The sequence below is a fragment of the Telopea speciosissima genome, chromosome 9, assembly GCF_018873765.1.
Source record: "Telopea speciosissima isolate NSW1024214 ecotype Mountain lineage chromosome 9, Tspe_v1, whole genome shotgun sequence".
Taxonomy (NCBI): Eukaryota; Viridiplantae; Streptophyta; class Magnoliopsida; order Proteales; family Proteaceae; genus Telopea; species Telopea speciosissima.
In genome coordinates this window covers 12,677,984-12,695,783 of record NC_057924.1, presented here as the reverse complement: position 1 = coordinate 12,695,783, position 17,800 = coordinate 12,677,984, and the positions used below count along the sequence as shown (strand labels likewise).

General features: G+C 42.6%; 1 protein-coding gene across 2 annotated transcripts in view; it reads right to left on the bottom strand.

Annotated features, from left to right (window-relative positions):
• The window catches only part of LOC122639926 (mediator of RNA polymerase II transcription subunit 16), a 70,913-nt gene extending 57,190 nt beyond the window's left edge, over positions 1-13,723 (bottom strand). For both annotated transcript variants that reach the window (XM_043832971.1, XM_043832973.1), the window contains exons 1-5: positions 13,363-13,723; positions 12,835-12,903; positions 12,380-12,468; positions 6,140-6,252; positions 5,644-5,745 (exon numbers count right to left, since the gene is read on the bottom strand). In XM_043832971.1, the coding sequence (XP_043688906.1) occupies positions 5,644-5,745; positions 6,140-6,252; positions 12,380-12,468; positions 12,835-12,903; positions 13,363-13,604 (615 nt within the window). In that variant the 5' untranslated portion in view covers positions 13,605-13,723. The remainder of the gene's footprint in view (positions 1-5,643; positions 5,746-6,139; positions 6,253-12,379; positions 12,469-12,834; positions 12,904-13,362) is intronic.
• Between the last annotated feature and the right edge of the window lie 4,077 nt (positions 13,724-17,800).

The window sequence follows — 17,800 nt, the reverse complement described above, 5'->3', positions numbered from 1 at the left end:
GAGACAGCAATGGAGTGTGGGTACCAGCTGGGGAGGGAACTTCTTGGGGTGAGGGGAGGGCGCTGACGACTGCCCAGCGACAAGGAAATCGTAAACGGTCTGGCCGATGGAGGCAACCTGGTCTTTTTGCGACAGTCAGGGAGAGCTCGACAGGTGGAGTTGGGGAGGAGTTTAGAGAACTCACGGTGACAGCCCCTGTCAGTGATGGGCCACGGATGATTGAGGAAGAGGCGGCGGCAGGAAATGCAGCGCTGCCGGTGCCGGAGGAGACAACTGGTGTTCAGACCGTTGAGGAGGGAGAACTCCCCTTTGAGGGGGCTGCAACCGAAGTAGCAGGAGAGGGCGTGACTGAAATGCAATGCGGTTTGGGCAGTGTCTTGGCGGTTGAAACATCTTCTCAGGAGAGGTTATGGGTGTGTACAAGAGCCACGGAAGGGGTGCCCAGGGATAGTTCTGCTGGTGGGGACTGTTCGCAATCAGTGGGTAAGTACTCTGCTCCTTTCTTCCGGCATAGTGATCCGGCCAGGCGCACCAGGGACGACTCACAGGTGGCAGATTTCCTGCCCCCACCATGGACCGAGAGGCCCTACTAGAAAGTTTTAGAAGGTTTAACGCTGCGATTGAAGGCAGAGTCCGTAGTACAGTTGAAAGGCTGGGGGAGGAAAATAGGGAGCCTTCGGGGGCGCGTGCAAGGAGACGAACAAGGCAAGTGTCTACTCGTGCTACGTTACTCAGGGGTGCAAATGTTTACAAGAGGAAGAAGATCAGGAAGGCAAGGAGGGGTAGGCCAGCCAGGGTGGAGCCTAGCCAGCGCATCACGAGGTCCATGGGACCAATAGAGCCACTCCAAACTGTTTCCAGATGAATTGTTTATTTTGGAATGCTAGAGGAATAGGAAACAAGCCAACCTCAAGGCGGCTGAAGGCTTTGGTGAGTCAGCATAAGATTGACATTGTTGCGATTGCAGAACCTAAGGCGCAGGTCACTAAGGGGCAGAGGATTTTGCGAAGGAATGGGTTGGATTCGTTGCATACCCAAGACAGATTGTGGATTTTTTGGAGGGAGTCAGTGCAGGTAACCGTTGTGGAGGAGCATAACCAGTTTGTCACCCTTCGGTGTGTTGATGCAGGGGTGGGGACCTTCTTCATTACCTTTGTGCATGGCTTATGCACGGCGATTGAGAGGAGGGAAATGTGGTCTAGACTGGAGGCTTTTTCCAGATCAATGGATGGTCTGTGGGCGGTGGGAGGTGATTTTAATGTGGTGGCTGCTCCGATGGAAAAAGCGGGGGGTCGCCCTGCTTGCTCTCACACCCTTGAGGAGTTTGGTAGCTTTGTAAGTGGGGCTGGCCTCCTGGATGCTGGTTACTCTGGCAGTATTTTCACCTGGTCGAATAACTAAGAAGGCACCAGAAGGGTTCTAGCCAAATTGGACCGTTTTTTGGTTAATGCGGAGTGGGCTGGTGCTTTTCTCAGGTCTGAGGTCACTCACTTTAACCGGACCTGTTCAGATCATGCCCCTATTGGGATGTCTTTTGCAGCTAGTGGTTACCGTGCCTTTTCGTCTTTTAAATTCCAGCAAATGTGGTTGTCACATCCGGATTTTATAGAGTTTGTCAAGAGCCAGTGGGACAAGCCGGTTGTGGGTTCTCCGCTTTGTGTTCTGTTTCTAAAGCTAAAAGGACTTCGCGGTGCACTGCGTCGTTGGAACAAGGAGGTGTTTGGTAACATCCACCAGAGTATCAGGGATGCAAAGGACTGTGTTAGTAGGGCAAAGGCAGAATCAAACTAGTGCAACAGTGAGGAGTCTAGGGGGGCCCTGCAAGCGGCCAGGGAGGCCCTTCAAGGGGTTCTTTTACAGGAGGAAATCTTCTGGAGGCAAAAGTCAAGGGTAACCTTGTTGAAGGAGGGGGACCGAAACACGAAGGTCTTCCATTCATTAGTGAAGGTCAGACGAAGGAAAGCTGGCGTCCACAAAATCAAGGGAGGAGAGGGAGAGTGGATTTCGGATCCCGATGCGATTCAGGCAGAGGCGGTGCAACATTTCTCGGGGATTTATGCCTCTCAAGGGTGTGTGATGGACGAGGGGCTGTTGTCTTTGATCCCCAGTGTGCTATCTGAGGCCGACAATTCCTTCCTCCTGGGGGTCCCGTCTATGGACGAAGTGAGGAGGGTCGTGTTTGCCTTATCTGGGGGACAGTGCCCCAGGCCCTGACGGTTTCTCTGGGATCTTCTTCTCGGCCTATTGGGAGTTAGTGGGACATGATGTGTGGGAGGTTGTGCAGGATTTCTTCACGGGCGGGGCTCTCCCAAGAAGCTATACGTCGGCCAATCTGGTTCTCATTCCTAAGAAGGAGAACCCGGAGGTAATGGCAGATTTTCGACCTATTAGTTTGTGTAACTTCTCCTATAAGATTCTGGAAAAGATCATTACCTCAAGGTTGGCAAGGCTACTTCCATCTTTGGTGGCGGAGGAGCAAGGTGCTTTTGTGCAAGGACGATGCATACATGACAACATTGCCATTGTCCAGGAGATGGTTCAAGACTTGAACCGAAAATCAAGGGGTAGCAAAGTGATTCTCAAGTTGGATATGGCCAAGGCTTATGACCGCCTGGAGTGGGAATTCCTCTGGCTTGTCTTAAAAAAGTTTGGCTTTAGTGAGGCTTGGATATCTCTGATCAAGAAGACGGTTGAGAACTGCTGGTTCTTTGTTGTTATGGGGGGCAAGCAGTCGAGTTTCTTTAAATCTTCTAGGGGGGTGCGGCAGAGAGACCCCCTGTCTCCAGCCCTGTTTATCTTGGCGGAGGAGGTGTTTAGCAGGGGTTTAAAAGGATTGTTTGTTGATGGGCTGGCAGCCTATTACAGACTTCCGAGGGGATACCCAGGAATCTCACACAGTCTCTTTGCAGATGACACCATTATTTTTTCCAGAGGATTGAAGCGCTCACTTAAGCAGATTATGGGCTTCATTACCAGGTATGAAGGGTTCTCTGGACAGCTGGTTAATAGGCAGAAAAGCTGTTATGTTCTGGGCGAAAAAGCTTCGATGGCTGCAGCACGCATGGTGGGGGTGGTTACTGGCTTCCCCAGGAAGTCCCTCCCTATTACTTATCTGGGAGCCCCTCTACACTCGGGAAGAATGAAGATCAATCTTTTTGATGGACTGGTAGGGAAGATCAGAAGTAAAGTGGTGGGATAGAAGGGTAGGTTGCTCTCTTCTGGAGGTCGTGTTACGCTCTTAAGGCATGTGCTCTCCTCTATGCCAATTCATGTCTTGGCCACTTTGGATCCACCGAAAGCGGTCCTGCGCAGTCTGTACAAGATCTTTGCTGATTTTCTCCGGGGCAACTCTAAATGGGGCAACCACAGGCAGTGGGTAAATTGGCAAAAAGTTTGTAGGCCTCTGGTGGAAGGGGGACTTGGGGTTCGACGACTGCAGGATGTGGGGACTTCACTCAGGTTGAAAGGGTTTTGGTAGGTTTTATCAGAGCATACACTATGGAGTGAATTTTTCAGGGCCAAGTACTTCAAAAATATGCATGTCACTTTGGCTGGGCGGGTTGGGGCTGGTTCTAAATCTTGGCGCAGCACTATGGAGTTCAAGGGATTTGTTTTGGAGAGGTCCAGATGGCTGCTTGGGGTTGGCAATGTCTATTTCTGGCTGGATAACTGGGTGGGAGTTGGCCCTCTGATAGACTTCGTGGATAATGGCTTGCTTGTGGATCTGAATCTAAGTGTCAAAGATGCGGTCGATGATGTGGGGGCATGGAAGGAGGAAATCCTAAGCCTCATCGATTCGGAGGCAATTAGGGACAGCATCAGGTCAGGGGAGTTTGCGCTATCAAACAGGGAAGATTTGTTGATGTGGACTCTTGCGTGTGATGGCTGCTTCTCCTCTAGATCAGCATGGAACGAAGTCCGGCATAGGGACCCTGATAGGTCCTTTTCAAAATGGATCTGGAATCAAGCGGTGCCCCTGAAGATGGGGTTCTTTTCTTGGCAGCTCCTAATGGGTAAGATCCCCACTGACGATACCCTTATGGCCCTTGGCATTCCCTTAGCATCTAGATGCAATTGTTGCGGACAGCCAAGGAGGGAAACCCCGGATCACTGTTTGGGCTCTGGCGGTACAGCAACGAAGGTTTGGAAGTATTTTTCACGGCTGTTGGACATCCCTTTCTTGCCCTCTCAGGATGTCAGAAGTCGGGTTTTGCTCTGGCAAGGTACAGGGAGTTGCAAGAACCTCAGTGCCTACATCATTAGCATATTGCCTGCTTTGATTGTTTGGGAACTCTGGAAGGAAAGAAACAACAGAAGGCATGAAGAGAGGCGACGTAGTGCCGCCTCGATCATTAAGCGTTTCAAGGGATGGGTAAGAGAGATTCAGTTACCCTCCAAGATTGGCAAGTTGGAGTCCCCTAGGAACACCTTAATTCTACAGTGTTTTGGCCTTGTGGCCCATCCTGCAAAGCTGAAACAGCCCCTCCCGATCTATTGGTGTCCCACAGTTATATCCGTGAAGCTTAATGTTGATGGAGCCTGTAAAGGAAACCCAGGGCTTGGTGCGGGAGGAGGGGTGATTAGGGATCAGAGAGGTATGGTGCTGGCAGCCTTTGCAAATTCATATGGGGAGTGCACTAATGCCATAGCGGAGCTCAGAGCGTTAAGGTATGGTTTGGAATTATGCCAGGAGCTCGGGCTTGCAGACGTGGTGGTAAACTCTGACTCGGCCACTACAGTAAGTATGGTCAACCTCAAGAGATGTAATTTATGGAAGGGATGGTACTGGTTCCAGGAGGTTCTGGCTCTTGGCACTCGGACTCGGGCCACCGTGTCCTTTGCCTATCGGAAAGCAACAGAGCGGCAGATTGGCTGGCTAAACACGTTTGTGATATAGGCACTTCCTCCAACTACTCCCAGGACAGCCTGCCTGGGGGGGGCTTTGCAAGTATTATTAGGGAAGACAAGGCTGGTATGCCGGTCTTCAAGTTCTAGCAGGGTTTTGCATGTATGGGGAATTTCAGTAAGAGAGCCTCTGAGCGGTTAAGGGATCTGGTTTGGGGTAAGGCTGGACGTCCCCCCCCCCTTGTATTCTTTGATTCTTTTTGGTTAATTAATAAAATTCTAGGGACTGCCCCGGGTCCCAGATAAGTTCGGGTTAAAAAAAAAAAGATAGACAGAAAAGGGGGATAGTAATGGGTCTCTCACCCACAGCCTCTCACCATACCTGTCTCTCACTGGAGCTGTCTCTCACAGCCACTAATGTCGTTAACCAAGCTCATTCTTTTCTCCAACTCGACTTGGCTGTTTCAGCCCTTTTTTATTTATAAACTTCAAATCGATTACATAAAAGGGGACTTCCTTGCGTGGAAAGTAATCCCTTACAAATTGAACGTAATCCTAAATAGAAATTACTTACAAGGTATCCAATCCCAATCTAATTAACAAACTAAAGAGTCTTAGAAAAAGAAACTACTATTTATAATAAACAACCCAATAAATAGAAACTAATCTTTAGCTACAGTTTTTGCTTTGTATAAAAATATAATAAAAAATAATTCTGCATCACCAGGTATGAATTAAAGATGCATCAAATAGAAGCTTTGTCAAAAGCCAAATTACAGAAGAATATTAATAACATACCGAAGACGTCCCAGATAACCATTTTGTAATAACTGCGATATCCTGATGCCACTGAGATTCACATTGCCAGCAACTGGCATCTCTCACTAAATTGGCAGGCCCCTGAATAAGTCCAAAGACATTTAGCGAGGAAAAACAGCATGCAGGGGAAGTAAACCATGGCATTGGATATTCAAAAACCCATTCTTAAGTAAAATGGAAGTACTACTAAAGAGTCCACTAACACACGCCAGAGGGATAGTCTGACAAGAAAATTTAAAAAACATTAAAAAAAGAGAGAGGGTTCTCTGCCAAGCAGTGCGGCCCCCGTGCCAGTGCTGGGGCCAATCACAGCACGCACGGGAGCATCAACAGAAGCAGGATTTTTCGCATTCACAGGGGGAGTGGGACGGTCATTTCGCCTCCCTTTGTGTCTTGGCCCAGCACCATGCTGCAAGCCAGGGTTCTTTTTCCCCCAAAAAAAAATTGAAAGAAGTCTAACCTCATGACAACTTACTTGAGAAGGCTGAGTCCAGATAGTTATCCTCCCATAAAAATTAGCTATCAGTAAAGCACGAGGACAAGAAGTGGGGGACCACTCAATAAACTGAACTGAGTCACGTGGAGAGTCTGTCACAAATTATTGATGCAACTGATCACTAGACCTGAATATGTGATAGAAGTAATAACAACACAAATATGCCAAATTATTGATACCTATGCAGATATAATTGTACAAATCATTAACCTACTAAACCTCTATACTTCTATAACCAAATGAACAGACACAATGGCCAATGAATAGAATATAAGACTGATGTTATTGGAACATATAATAGAAAGGTCAACCTCCCTCCTTCCCATGCAAGAGGAACATGGGATTGGGTTATGTTGTCAATGAGAAATCAACCATGTCTAGGGATCTATTGTTAAACAAATACCTGCTATATTTAAAAACTAACAGCAGTGAGTTGCATTATAATACATTAAGGTTATATGTATATACTATGGTATGAATATATATATAGCTATGTACATGTGAATAGTGATGTAGGAGGTGGCAAGATTAGTTGTAAGCATATTAATTAGCATCAATCATTGTTAATTGGGTTGATTGTGTTAATGGGATCCTAGAGGTGGCAAGTTACTATAGGACCACATGGTGGCTATGGAGACAGCCACCATGTGTATGGGAAAGATGGAAGCGGCAAGGCTTAGACAGCCACACATTTAGGCAAGTAGGAGATGGACCATGTAAGGAGGATGTGGCAATGGGAGGCCAGCCATATGGCATCACAAGGTGGTGGTAGCATTGGAGTTACAGCCACATGGTTAAGAGGAGGAAGAGGTGGCCTTGGGAGACACCATGTGCATATCTAGGAGGAGGTGGCTGATATGTGGCAGCCGCAAGGAGGAGGAGGTGGAATGACTAAGACTGCCACAACATGCTTAGAGAAACCATGTGATGCAGATAAATCACATAATGGGCTTATTTTATTGGAAATAAGCCTTGGGTGGGGTTATGTATGCAGTGGGCCTTTGATTCTATGTGTTTTTTTTGTAATGGGCCACTTTAATGGGCCTAAAATGTGGGTACAAGGAAGGCATACGGGATTAGGCTTCGTAGTAGCTTATTTTCATAGATCTAGGTAGTTAAGTGTCTTTTATATTTGTAGGCAGATTTATTATTTTCCTTGTTTGTAGTTCCAAAGTCTTGAAACAAAACTCTAGTTTTCTTGGGGGTGGGGTTCAATGTATTGGGTTTATATTATCCATGTATGGAGGATGTTTTCTATATAATGGGTTGGGAATACCAACAGTCCATTAATTACTTACATGTATCTAAGGGGTTTTTGGAACTCCTTCCTCCCCTATAAATTCAAATCACGGAAGGCTGCTTTGGCATTCCAGAATTCTTCAAAGAAAGACTTAGTCTTCTTCTCTATGAGAACATGCTTGTGAGTTTATCAAGTATGCTTAGGTGAGACTCCTACAGCGGGCCTAGGTGGGACTCCTATGGTGGGACACTAGTGAGACTCTAGTTGTCTGAATTATTTATCCTTCAACTATTTCAGTCTTAGACTATCAATTACAGCAGACAATTTTCAAGTAAACTCATCAAACTATCCTTTAATCAGTCCCTGCACCCTCTTCCATTTGCAAACCTTTTTTCTGCCTTTAAAAACCCCATCCATAACCCTCTAACCGTGGCCTTTCTTACCTTCCATTAGAACCAGCATTCAACCACCCTAAACAACCCTAGCCTAATCAAACCAAGCTCAGTTCAAAACCCTATTCTCTACCAGTTTTCGATCTTGGCGTGCTAGCCTTTTAGGTCTGCACCACCATGTGGTGGCTAAAGCATGAGGTGGACTGCCACATGATGCTGAGAAGAAAATACGTGGCAGCATCATGGCTAAGGCTAGATTTAGCGGCTGAGTTAGAGTTAGTAGAAAATAGGTGGCAGCATCATCTTTAACTGAAGTTCAAGTGTCATGATAAGGGAAGGCCACATAGCTTAAGGGTTGAGGTGTCCCAACATTAGTGTAATGAGGATTTGACTAAGGTAAATGAGGTTAAGGGGTAGATTAGTGCTTGGTAATCATATGAGTTAATAAGGTTTCATTAAGAATTAAAGTTGGGTCAGGTTGTGATTAAGCCTTGTTTAATTAGGAGGTATAAATGGGTTAATTAGATTTGAAGTTGGGCTAATTACTCACATACCAGAACCGATTCTGAAGTTTGGGGAAAGAAGAATGGGATGAAGTTGAAATTATCATTCAGGTGCTGAAAGAATATGGAAAGGAGTTGCTGCTGGTCTATCATTTGGGGATTAGTAGTTAGATTTATATCCATTTCTAACTCTTCAGCAAGCAAGTTCGGTTGGGGTGTCTGGGTCTAAAAGGAAGAAAGAAGAAGAGGAAAAAGAGGAACTGGAATTGGGAGAACTGCTGATGGTGTATGGGATTTAAGATGGGGAGATAGATTTAGACTGTTGACATTGGAAATGCAAGGTGACATTGAAGATTTGAAGAGTTTCAACTTACCTGGTGAATCGAATCTTAACGAACTACTTTACATCTCCTAATTTTGGACTCAAACAAGTTCAGTTGACCAGCTCTGGATTTAGAGAAAAGAAGACGTTGGAAGATGAGAATCAAATGGGAAGTCTAAATTGAAAAAGGAATGGAGTGGGTGTGTGCAATTGGTGCTGAAATTGTAAATCTGGAAGCGAAACCAAGTACAGAAATGGTAGGAATTGAGGATAATTTGAAGAAAGAAAGAGTACTAGTGCCGGAGTAGTGAACTGAGAAGGGAAAATGGGAGAGGATTGAAAGCTGAAACCAGGTTTGGAACTGTGTTTTAAGGGTGGTGTTCATTGAAGAAGGAATTGAGCTAAATGCTGTTGGTGTTCTATTCTTGTTGAAAAAGATTCAAGGCATGGTAGGAGATGAACAGTGTACTGGAACAATGAGAAATTCATGGTTGTAAGTTGCTAAATCAAACATTTGAAGAAGAGTTGTGAATTGAACAAGAGCATTGTAAAGGTTATCAAGAGTTTGAAACCAATTTACAAGGTATTAACATAATTAAAGAAGAAATTGGTCCTAGAATAAGCTCATACGTATGAGAAGGGCCGCTATGTTTGAAGGCTGTTCAAGTGAGTTGCTGTGAATCAAGATCTTCAGAATCTGAGCTCTTAGCAAGAGATGAAAGGGAAGAAGCACTAGTGTGTCAAGAAGGAAAATCAAAGGGATTGAAGTTGTATGTTGCTGGACTTGAAAATCTGAAGAGGTGAATTAGAGAAAATAGTCTTGATTTTGTTGCTAGATCTATGTTTTTAATTGTAATGTACTTAAGATTTATGAATAAAAGAGCATTTATTATATAAGAAATGAATGATGTATATGTACTTCCAGAATGAATAATTGTTATGTTTTCAAATGGATGTTTGATGATGCAAAAGATGTAATGATATATTTATACAATGCTGAAATGCCAAGCAGGTTGGAGTGTATGTTGACATTTTAGTACATGAATAAAATGATTTATGAACTTCATGCTGTAATGCCAAGTATGATAAATAAATGTAAGAAACAGATACGAAATGAAAAAGAAAGAAAGAGAATGAATGATGTTCATGTATTTACTAATTTAAATGGAAGTAAATGGATGCTTAGTTTTGTATGCCATGTAATGATATATGAAATGTTGAAATGTCTAGTTTGATGTATGCTAAGGAATATGAATTAATATTTAAATGTATACTGTGGAGTATGCTAAGGAATGGTGGCTTATAAGCTCCATGAAAATGTTACCTTTATATGATAAGTGAAAATGAAAAGAAAATATTGAATGGAAGTGAAAGAAAGGAAATGAAAGAGAAGCATTGGTGTTTGACTAATGGTTATTGTACTAAATACCCTTGTGGCTACCACCTCTTTCCAATAGGGGGTTATGTACTAGATGAGGGTCTTAAAAGAGAAAGAGAAAAGACGAGGGGTCCAACCCCAGGGCTACGGTGCTTGGACGCATGGGAGTAGAGCGCACCTACTATGATGTTTGATTAGACGAGGGGTCCTCCCCCAGGGCTACGGTGCCTAGACACAAGGAGTAGAGCACGTCTATTATGATTCGTTGATGTATACATAGACGCTGCCCTTCCCTAACAGTTAGGGCTTTTAGGTGAAATGGTAGCGAACATGGTATCAAAGCAGGGAGGTCAAGTGTTCGACTCCTGGAAAGTGCATCGGAAGAGTTTTCCCGACATTTCTCCTCCCTCAGTGTCGCACAAAGGAAATGTCATGTGAGCTCCACTACAAGGACCATAGGATCTTGCCCTACACGTGGGAGAATGTTGATGTATACATGATGCTCCCTTCACTAACAGTTCGAGCTTTTAGGTGAAATGGTAGCGAACATGATGTTTATATAGATGAGGGGTCCTCTCCCAGGGCTACGGTGCCTGGACACATGGGAGTAGAGGGCATCTTTAATGCAGGGCTACAGTGCCTGGGAATGTTTGTTGTCGACTACCACCCTCAACTATTTGTGCACTATGGTAGTTCACTAAGTGGCCAAGACCTGACCTAATTAAATAAAGTGTGAAGTTTTATGAGGTGTCATTTATGTCTCCATTCCATCTATTATTTCTTTTGAATGCTTATGTGTATAAGATCATGTGTACTTCACTGGGTGTAAGCTCACCCTATATATGTTGATGTTTTTCATGTTTTCATGTTTTTCAGATGAAGAGTTAGGTGTGGAGGCTTATACGAAGTTTTTGAACTGTGAGTAATGTTAGAAGTTTAGAGTCTGGGGGATATTTTAAGAACAATGTTATTTCATAATATTTAATGTTGATGAATGAATACAGTGTTTATGAGATGTATATAACTGTATGCACGACATGAACAGGATTTTTGGTGTATACCTTGTAGATAACTGCCACCAGTGTATACATTTAACTTGAACTGTTATCCAATATCTGTCACCAGTGTATACAGTTGACTTTAACTGTTATCCAATATCTAATGCTTCCGCTGTGTCAGTAAGCGAGACTAGAATTTATTTATTACTCTTAATGTAGATTGTAACCTTTTGGGTCAGCGCTAGTGAGAATGGTGCCTAAGACCCTATCCGGGTCTGGGACGTTACATAGAAGCAGCACAATGTACAATTTGACTCATGAATCATGATTAGCTACTTGCACAATTACAAAAAATTGCAGTAAGCGAGGATATGGTTGCAACTAAGATTGTGCCTTAGTATAAATTACAGGCTTCCTTACACCATTGATTCATTCCCATGAACTGTTTAAGACTTATTATCAGGTTTCCTATAGATTTCTAGCATATCCAACTGTATCGTATCGTCACTAACACAACAGTGATCCTGTGTGTTCATCTCAACCAAAAAAAATATCATAAATGTTCACAATAGCAACAAATTGATTCAGAACTTGTGAGAAAACACTCAAGAGGGATTCACCCTGTGAACTGCTAATCAAATTATTTCAAGCAAATTCAGCGTTTATCAAACTCAAGACTTGGTGTCTAAATAATATATGGTCTTCTGTAAGACAGAGTGATGTAATGTGGTATCAAGACTCAAGAGATCCAAAACATGATGAATCTAAAGATTGACCAATTCTCGCTTATTTTAATTAGGAACAATTGATCAGTCAATGATTGGATGATCCCTAGCGTGCAAGGTTCGTAATCTCGGTATCAGATCGGATCAGCTGATCTGGCCAAAATCGGCCGGTCCAATCCAAGATTTTGAACCTTGCTAGCGTGTGTTGGTCAATGCTATTTTGGATCCCAAACCCTAAATCCTTGATTTCTTGTGGATGAAAGGCTCCAAATAGATATCCAGGGTGCCAATGAGAACCCCAGTAATCTATTGGAAATAGTGAGAATAAAGCCTCCCAAGAAAATTATTTTACTTGCCTCACAAGCCACTCAAGCACTAGATGGCTGCCAAAGTAAATGAGAAAGTATCCGGTGTCCATTGATTGGACTCCATCAAAGCCACGAAGAAGGTTTATGATGTTCGGTGGTCAGGCTCTCTCAAAGCTAAGAAATAAAATTTTGAGTCAACAACTACGTAATAGAAAACCAGGTGATCCCATCAATCACAAATAAACCAACAGCAAGTACTCCCATTTTGTTAATGTACAGTTGATTACACCAAGCTTAATATCATCCTACCTAAGATATAAAATAAAACCATAACACATTGGCAACATCCATACCTGCTATGACATTGAACACTGCACATTCAGTTGGTCGTTCTGGATTCACAATATGTATGGGGATCCAAAATGGTGGATTTGCATTGGAACTACAAACACATAAAAACATACATGGGGGGGGGGGGGAGAGGAAACTGTAAATCAGTTGGTAAAACTAAAAAATTGTGAACAAAGGCGAAAAATGTTTTCTTCTTTAGTTAAAGAGATTTAATTTGCCTCTAATTCAAAACCATATCACTGCGGTCCTTGAGGACAATAACAATAAAAGTTATGTTTAAATAATCACCATATATAACTTCTATAAAATAGTTTGAAACATCAAAAACTGAAAAAAGTAATATGTGCATACATAACCCTACTGCCAGTTAACAAATGCAATTAGAATATAAGTCCATCCTTTCTCAAAGACCAAAACTGCTTCTCAAGAAACTAATGCAAGCCAACAACATCCGAACCTTGGAATTCTTGCACAAGTCTCTGATGCACATGCTATGGCATTCAGTCTCCCGCACCAGGCAACAGAACTGACAAACAAATATGACAGATATAAACAGGTTAGCACCAAGGTACAATGACTCTCATCAAAGTAGAAACAAACATAAGGATAACAATCACAATCAGCTAACAAAACCCAGTCGCCCTGCAAAGCCCTGGCAGACAACCAAATAAAACCATGAACTCCCCATTATCAATTAATTGATGAATTGTATGAAGAAAGTCTTCAGTTTAAATTTCTTGTTCATTACATCACTTGCCAAAAGCTCATACAAGCCATTAGAAAAAGGGTCCCACTGAATTCCAAAGATAATGTAAAAGAGAATAAATTAAGAACCCAGAAGACAACATTTCTTTAAAACGAGCTCCACCAAATTGGAACTGTATAATAACTGACCGAAATTCATCCTTTCATGTTTCAATTCAACCAAAACCAAGAAATTCCCACTATTCGAAATTCCACAGAGCCAAAAAAAAAAAAAACTAACCTGAACTTCCGACAGAGTTCGGGGACACTCATCTTGTGCTGCAAATTCGAGCGAGGCTGCTTGAGTCTGATCCGAAACACAGTTGCCGGAGTTGCGGACTCCTCCTCCATGTGATCTTCCTTCTTGTCTGCTGTCTCAACTTCAACGTCGGCAGCTTCTACTCTCTCAGAAACCCTAGTAGCTTCAAGGCCGGTATCAGCGGGCCCGTCTTCAGAATCTTTTACACCAGACACAGTATTCATTTCAACAGACGAAAGCCCTAATTAATACTATGTTGGTAAGAGAGAGAGAGAGAGAGTGAGTGAAAGCGAGAGGTGTTGGAAAGTCGTAATTGAATGCGACAGGTATCACAGTGGAGAGAAGAGATCGGTGGTGGGCTGGTGGGGTTAGTGTGTAAGGAATTCTTCTAGTTTTTGAGATTGAACTTTAGGGTTTGCGTGTTGGGTAGACTTGGAGACAAGAGTGAGATTCCATATGTTGGGGATTCTTAATTCCATTAAGAATTTTGCCTTTCGAAGTGTCAACGTAATATTTTATTTTATTTTTTTGGAGCTTCTAGTTTTCGCTTTGAATCCAATTGGCTACCTATTTGAAGGGAGACTTTTTCACAAAAAAAAAAAAAAAAAAAACAAGCAGAGAAAAAAATACTAAGAGAAGGACGTCAGCGCAGGAGTCGTAGCCATGAGCACTTGAAGTTGAAGCTCCGTTGGAATTTGGTAATGGTTGGTGACTTGGCGGCTCTTGAGAGAACGAAACGAGTGGGAAACTGGAAACCCAGAAAGTAGGGTTGCATGTGGCATTTGTTGTGTTCTACTGTCCCAAGGATTTGCAGACAAGGGAAAATAATGCTTTTTATTTTTTTTATTTTTTTTCAATTCATAGAATAAAAGAAAATTATTTTATGAAATCCAGAAAACCTCCTGTAGAGGAGCCTAATCCAATAAGTTTTAAATTTTACAAAGATGGCAAATCTGGATTTTTTTTTTAATTTTTTGGGGGGTGGGGGGGTTAAAATCTGGGAAATCAACCACCTCCTCCTTACGACAGAATTGAAAATTTTTTCTGACAGTTTATCAAGAATGTTGATTATAATGCTTTATTGCTCTGTTTTCATAAAGATAAATACATGTAATTAAGGGTGTCAAAATGAAATCGAAACTGAATATCGGAACTCGAATCGATCGTTTACGATCGAACTGAACCACACCACAACAAAAAATGATTCGGTTTTGATTTTATAGGATCTCTTCCCAGTTCAGTTTTGATTTGCACCTCAAAATCGTAGTTCTAAACCGAATAAGAAACCGAATAGAAACCAGTACCTCTTACTCAAATACTAGTCCATGCATCAATTGAATTAATTAATAGCATAATAATTAATTTAATAAACATAATCATTGTATCATTCTTGAAACATAAAATAAGTAAAATATAATGGGTTAACTATATATTATATTTGTTCAAGTATGAATTGAAAATGGTGTATGATGTTAAAATGGATTAACTAAACCCTATTTTCTAATAAAATAAATAGTTTGTTTATCACCTGAGAGTAGAGAAGAAAAAAATTGAAAAAACAAAGACCAGAAAAGGAATAGAACGACGGTTAAAGATGGGAATTTTTTTTTATCACATAATAGGCATGGGAAATGTGATGAGTGAGGGAGACCGGGAGAGAATGGGGAAACACGGGAATATAAAGGCCTTGAAAACTAAGGATGTCATCATTACTAGTTCTCAGAACGACACTACACAAACCGTATGTAAATCGGTTGTGAACTGGATAATGAAAACGAATAGAAACCGGTAAAATTGGACGGTATGCAAAATGATTATGATTTTAGCTAATTCCTATCCGGTTCGGTTTTGATTTCACTTTATCAAAATGTAAACCGCACTGCAATCGAACCAAATAACTAGAACCGCACCGATTGACACCCTTACATATAATGTTCCATACTCCTCAATGTTAGGGGTGCAAGTTTGGCCTTGTCAGTCCGAGTACACCCTGGACCGCCCTAAGCCCAAATAGGGTCTGGGCTGGATTTTCCAACCCTAAGGGATTGGTTAGGGTTGAGGCCTTAGACAAAGCCCAGCCTGACCCGGCCCTGTGTTAGGTTATGTTTTACAATTTATTGTTTATATGTTGCAGTTTTTGTTTAATATCTAATTATCTATTGATTTACCAAAAAAAACTTTAATTATCTATTGAATGAAAAATATTTACAATTTTAAGATTGTGCTAAGTTTTTTAAAGTCATTCGAGCATAAAACAAACCAATACTATATGTTACGTAAATGGCAAAGAAGCAGGGCAAGTCAAGGCCAACCAGACCCTAGCAAAAATCAGGGTCAATCTGGTAGGGGTATCAACTGGTAGGGCTCGGTCGGGCCTAGGCAGGCCTCACGGTGCTTAAAGCCTCCACCGTGAACGCCCATTTAAGTATTCGGGCCAGGCCTAGTTGGTCTAGGTTAGGCTTCGAGCTATAATCGAGCCATAAAGGGTGCAGAACCAAGCTATGGGTTTGTTTAATAGGGGTGTCAATTCCAGGCCCAGCCCGGTAAAACTGACCAAGACCGCCCAAATAAAGACCGACCCGACCTGGCCCGTTTACTAAACATGTCGAGCTCAAGCCCGACATGTTTACTAACTGAGCGGTCCCGGTGTACGGTTCTAACCCGTTGGGCACCCGACCGGACCAACCGATTCTAGGCTCGACCTAGCCCGACCGGTTACAACCTGACCCTTTAACTTGTTAACTTTGCTATGGGCTTGGGCCCTGTTTGATTTATTGGCCCAAATCTGTTTATTACATTACTTTCTGTAGGGCTGGGTCTGATGTATTGGGTATATTTTTATGACAATTTCTATTGGGGTAGGCCTGATGTATTGGGTATATTTTTATGATATTTTTTAGCTTCAAATTATATCATATACTATATCTGGTGTCTTAAATCTTAAATGTCTTTTCCCTTTTAATGTTCTTATGCAGAGAAGCAATAGATGTGTAAAACTTGATTGAACTCCTATTGATTTCCACATCTGGCCCTGAAATATTCTATCTATTTGTTTGTAAATGCTTTGTACAAAGATGCTTCCCCCACCCCCAACTTTCTTTTATTTTATTTTTTGTATTGATGTGAAAGAACAAGAGGAAGGAAGCAGTAGAAGATGGTTTTTTTTGGTGTTGGTGCTAATCCTATTGGTAAGGGAAGAAACATCCAACCCATTGTGGCTGCACCGTTTAGAGCTCAGTTAAGGTCTGTTTAGGACTTTAGGGTTAAACATGCCCATAGCCCGATTAGGGACCGATTACACTAGCCCGATTGTAGCCCAAACCCAACCTAGCCCGGCCTGAGGACTTAAACGGGCGGTCACGGTGTAGGCTTTAAGCACCGTGAGGCCCTGCTAGGGCCGACTAGTTGACACCCCTACTGTTTACATATAAATGGGCTTTAAATGGTGCAGCCCATTAAAACTAATATTTTAATTTTGGAAAGCAGTTTTATGTCTGGGAGTGTGGCCTATGCAGTGCTCCCATGCGTCTATCTCTCTCCCCCTTAAAACAAGGGGCAAATCTATCTTTTCATATGGGGAGGAGAGAAATAGACTCATGGGAGTGCTGGCGTAGAACACACTCCTGGACAAGGTTCCTTTTTTCCTTTAATTTACAAAGAGGTGTACCATCTTGCCACCTCTTTTCTGTCTTTTCCCATTAAAAATGAATATTTCAACCGTTTGAACATGGCTGATTCATTAGAAACAAGCTGAAATAGTGCAATTCGTGTTGGCCCATGTCTTATGATATAAATGTAAGGTAAAAAAATATCATAAAAATATACCCAATACATCAGGCCCAGCCCGACAGGAAGTTAATGTCATAAAAATATAGGTTAATACATCTGGCTCAGCCCAACAGAAAGTTAATGTCATAAATAGATTTGGGCCAATAAATCAAACAGGGCACAAGCCCATAGCAAAGTTTACAAGTTAAAGGGTCGGGCTAGGTTGAGCTATAACCAATTGGGCTAGATCGGGCCAGGAATTGGTCGATCCGATCGGGCGTCTGATGGGCTAGGACCCCACACCGGGACCGCCTGGTTAGTAAACATGTCGGGCAAGCTCGATTGGGTTTACTGCGCTGGGCCTGGAATTGACACCCCTACAATCAGGGCCAACCCGTCCTAGCCTTGCCCGATCAGGGTCAATCAGGGCCAGGCTAGGCTGAGCCCGATAGTGTTGGGCCTGGGCTGAGAGATCTCAATTCGACCTAGGGCCGGGTTTGGCTTGGGTTGACCTAAGAGGACTCAATGTTGGGCTAGGGTTTACAAAAACACGGTCCAACCCGGCCCTGGTTCACCCCTACTCACAATTAAAACATAATAATGAGAAAAAGAACATTGCCTAATATAAAGTATAAACAAGTCATTAAAAAAA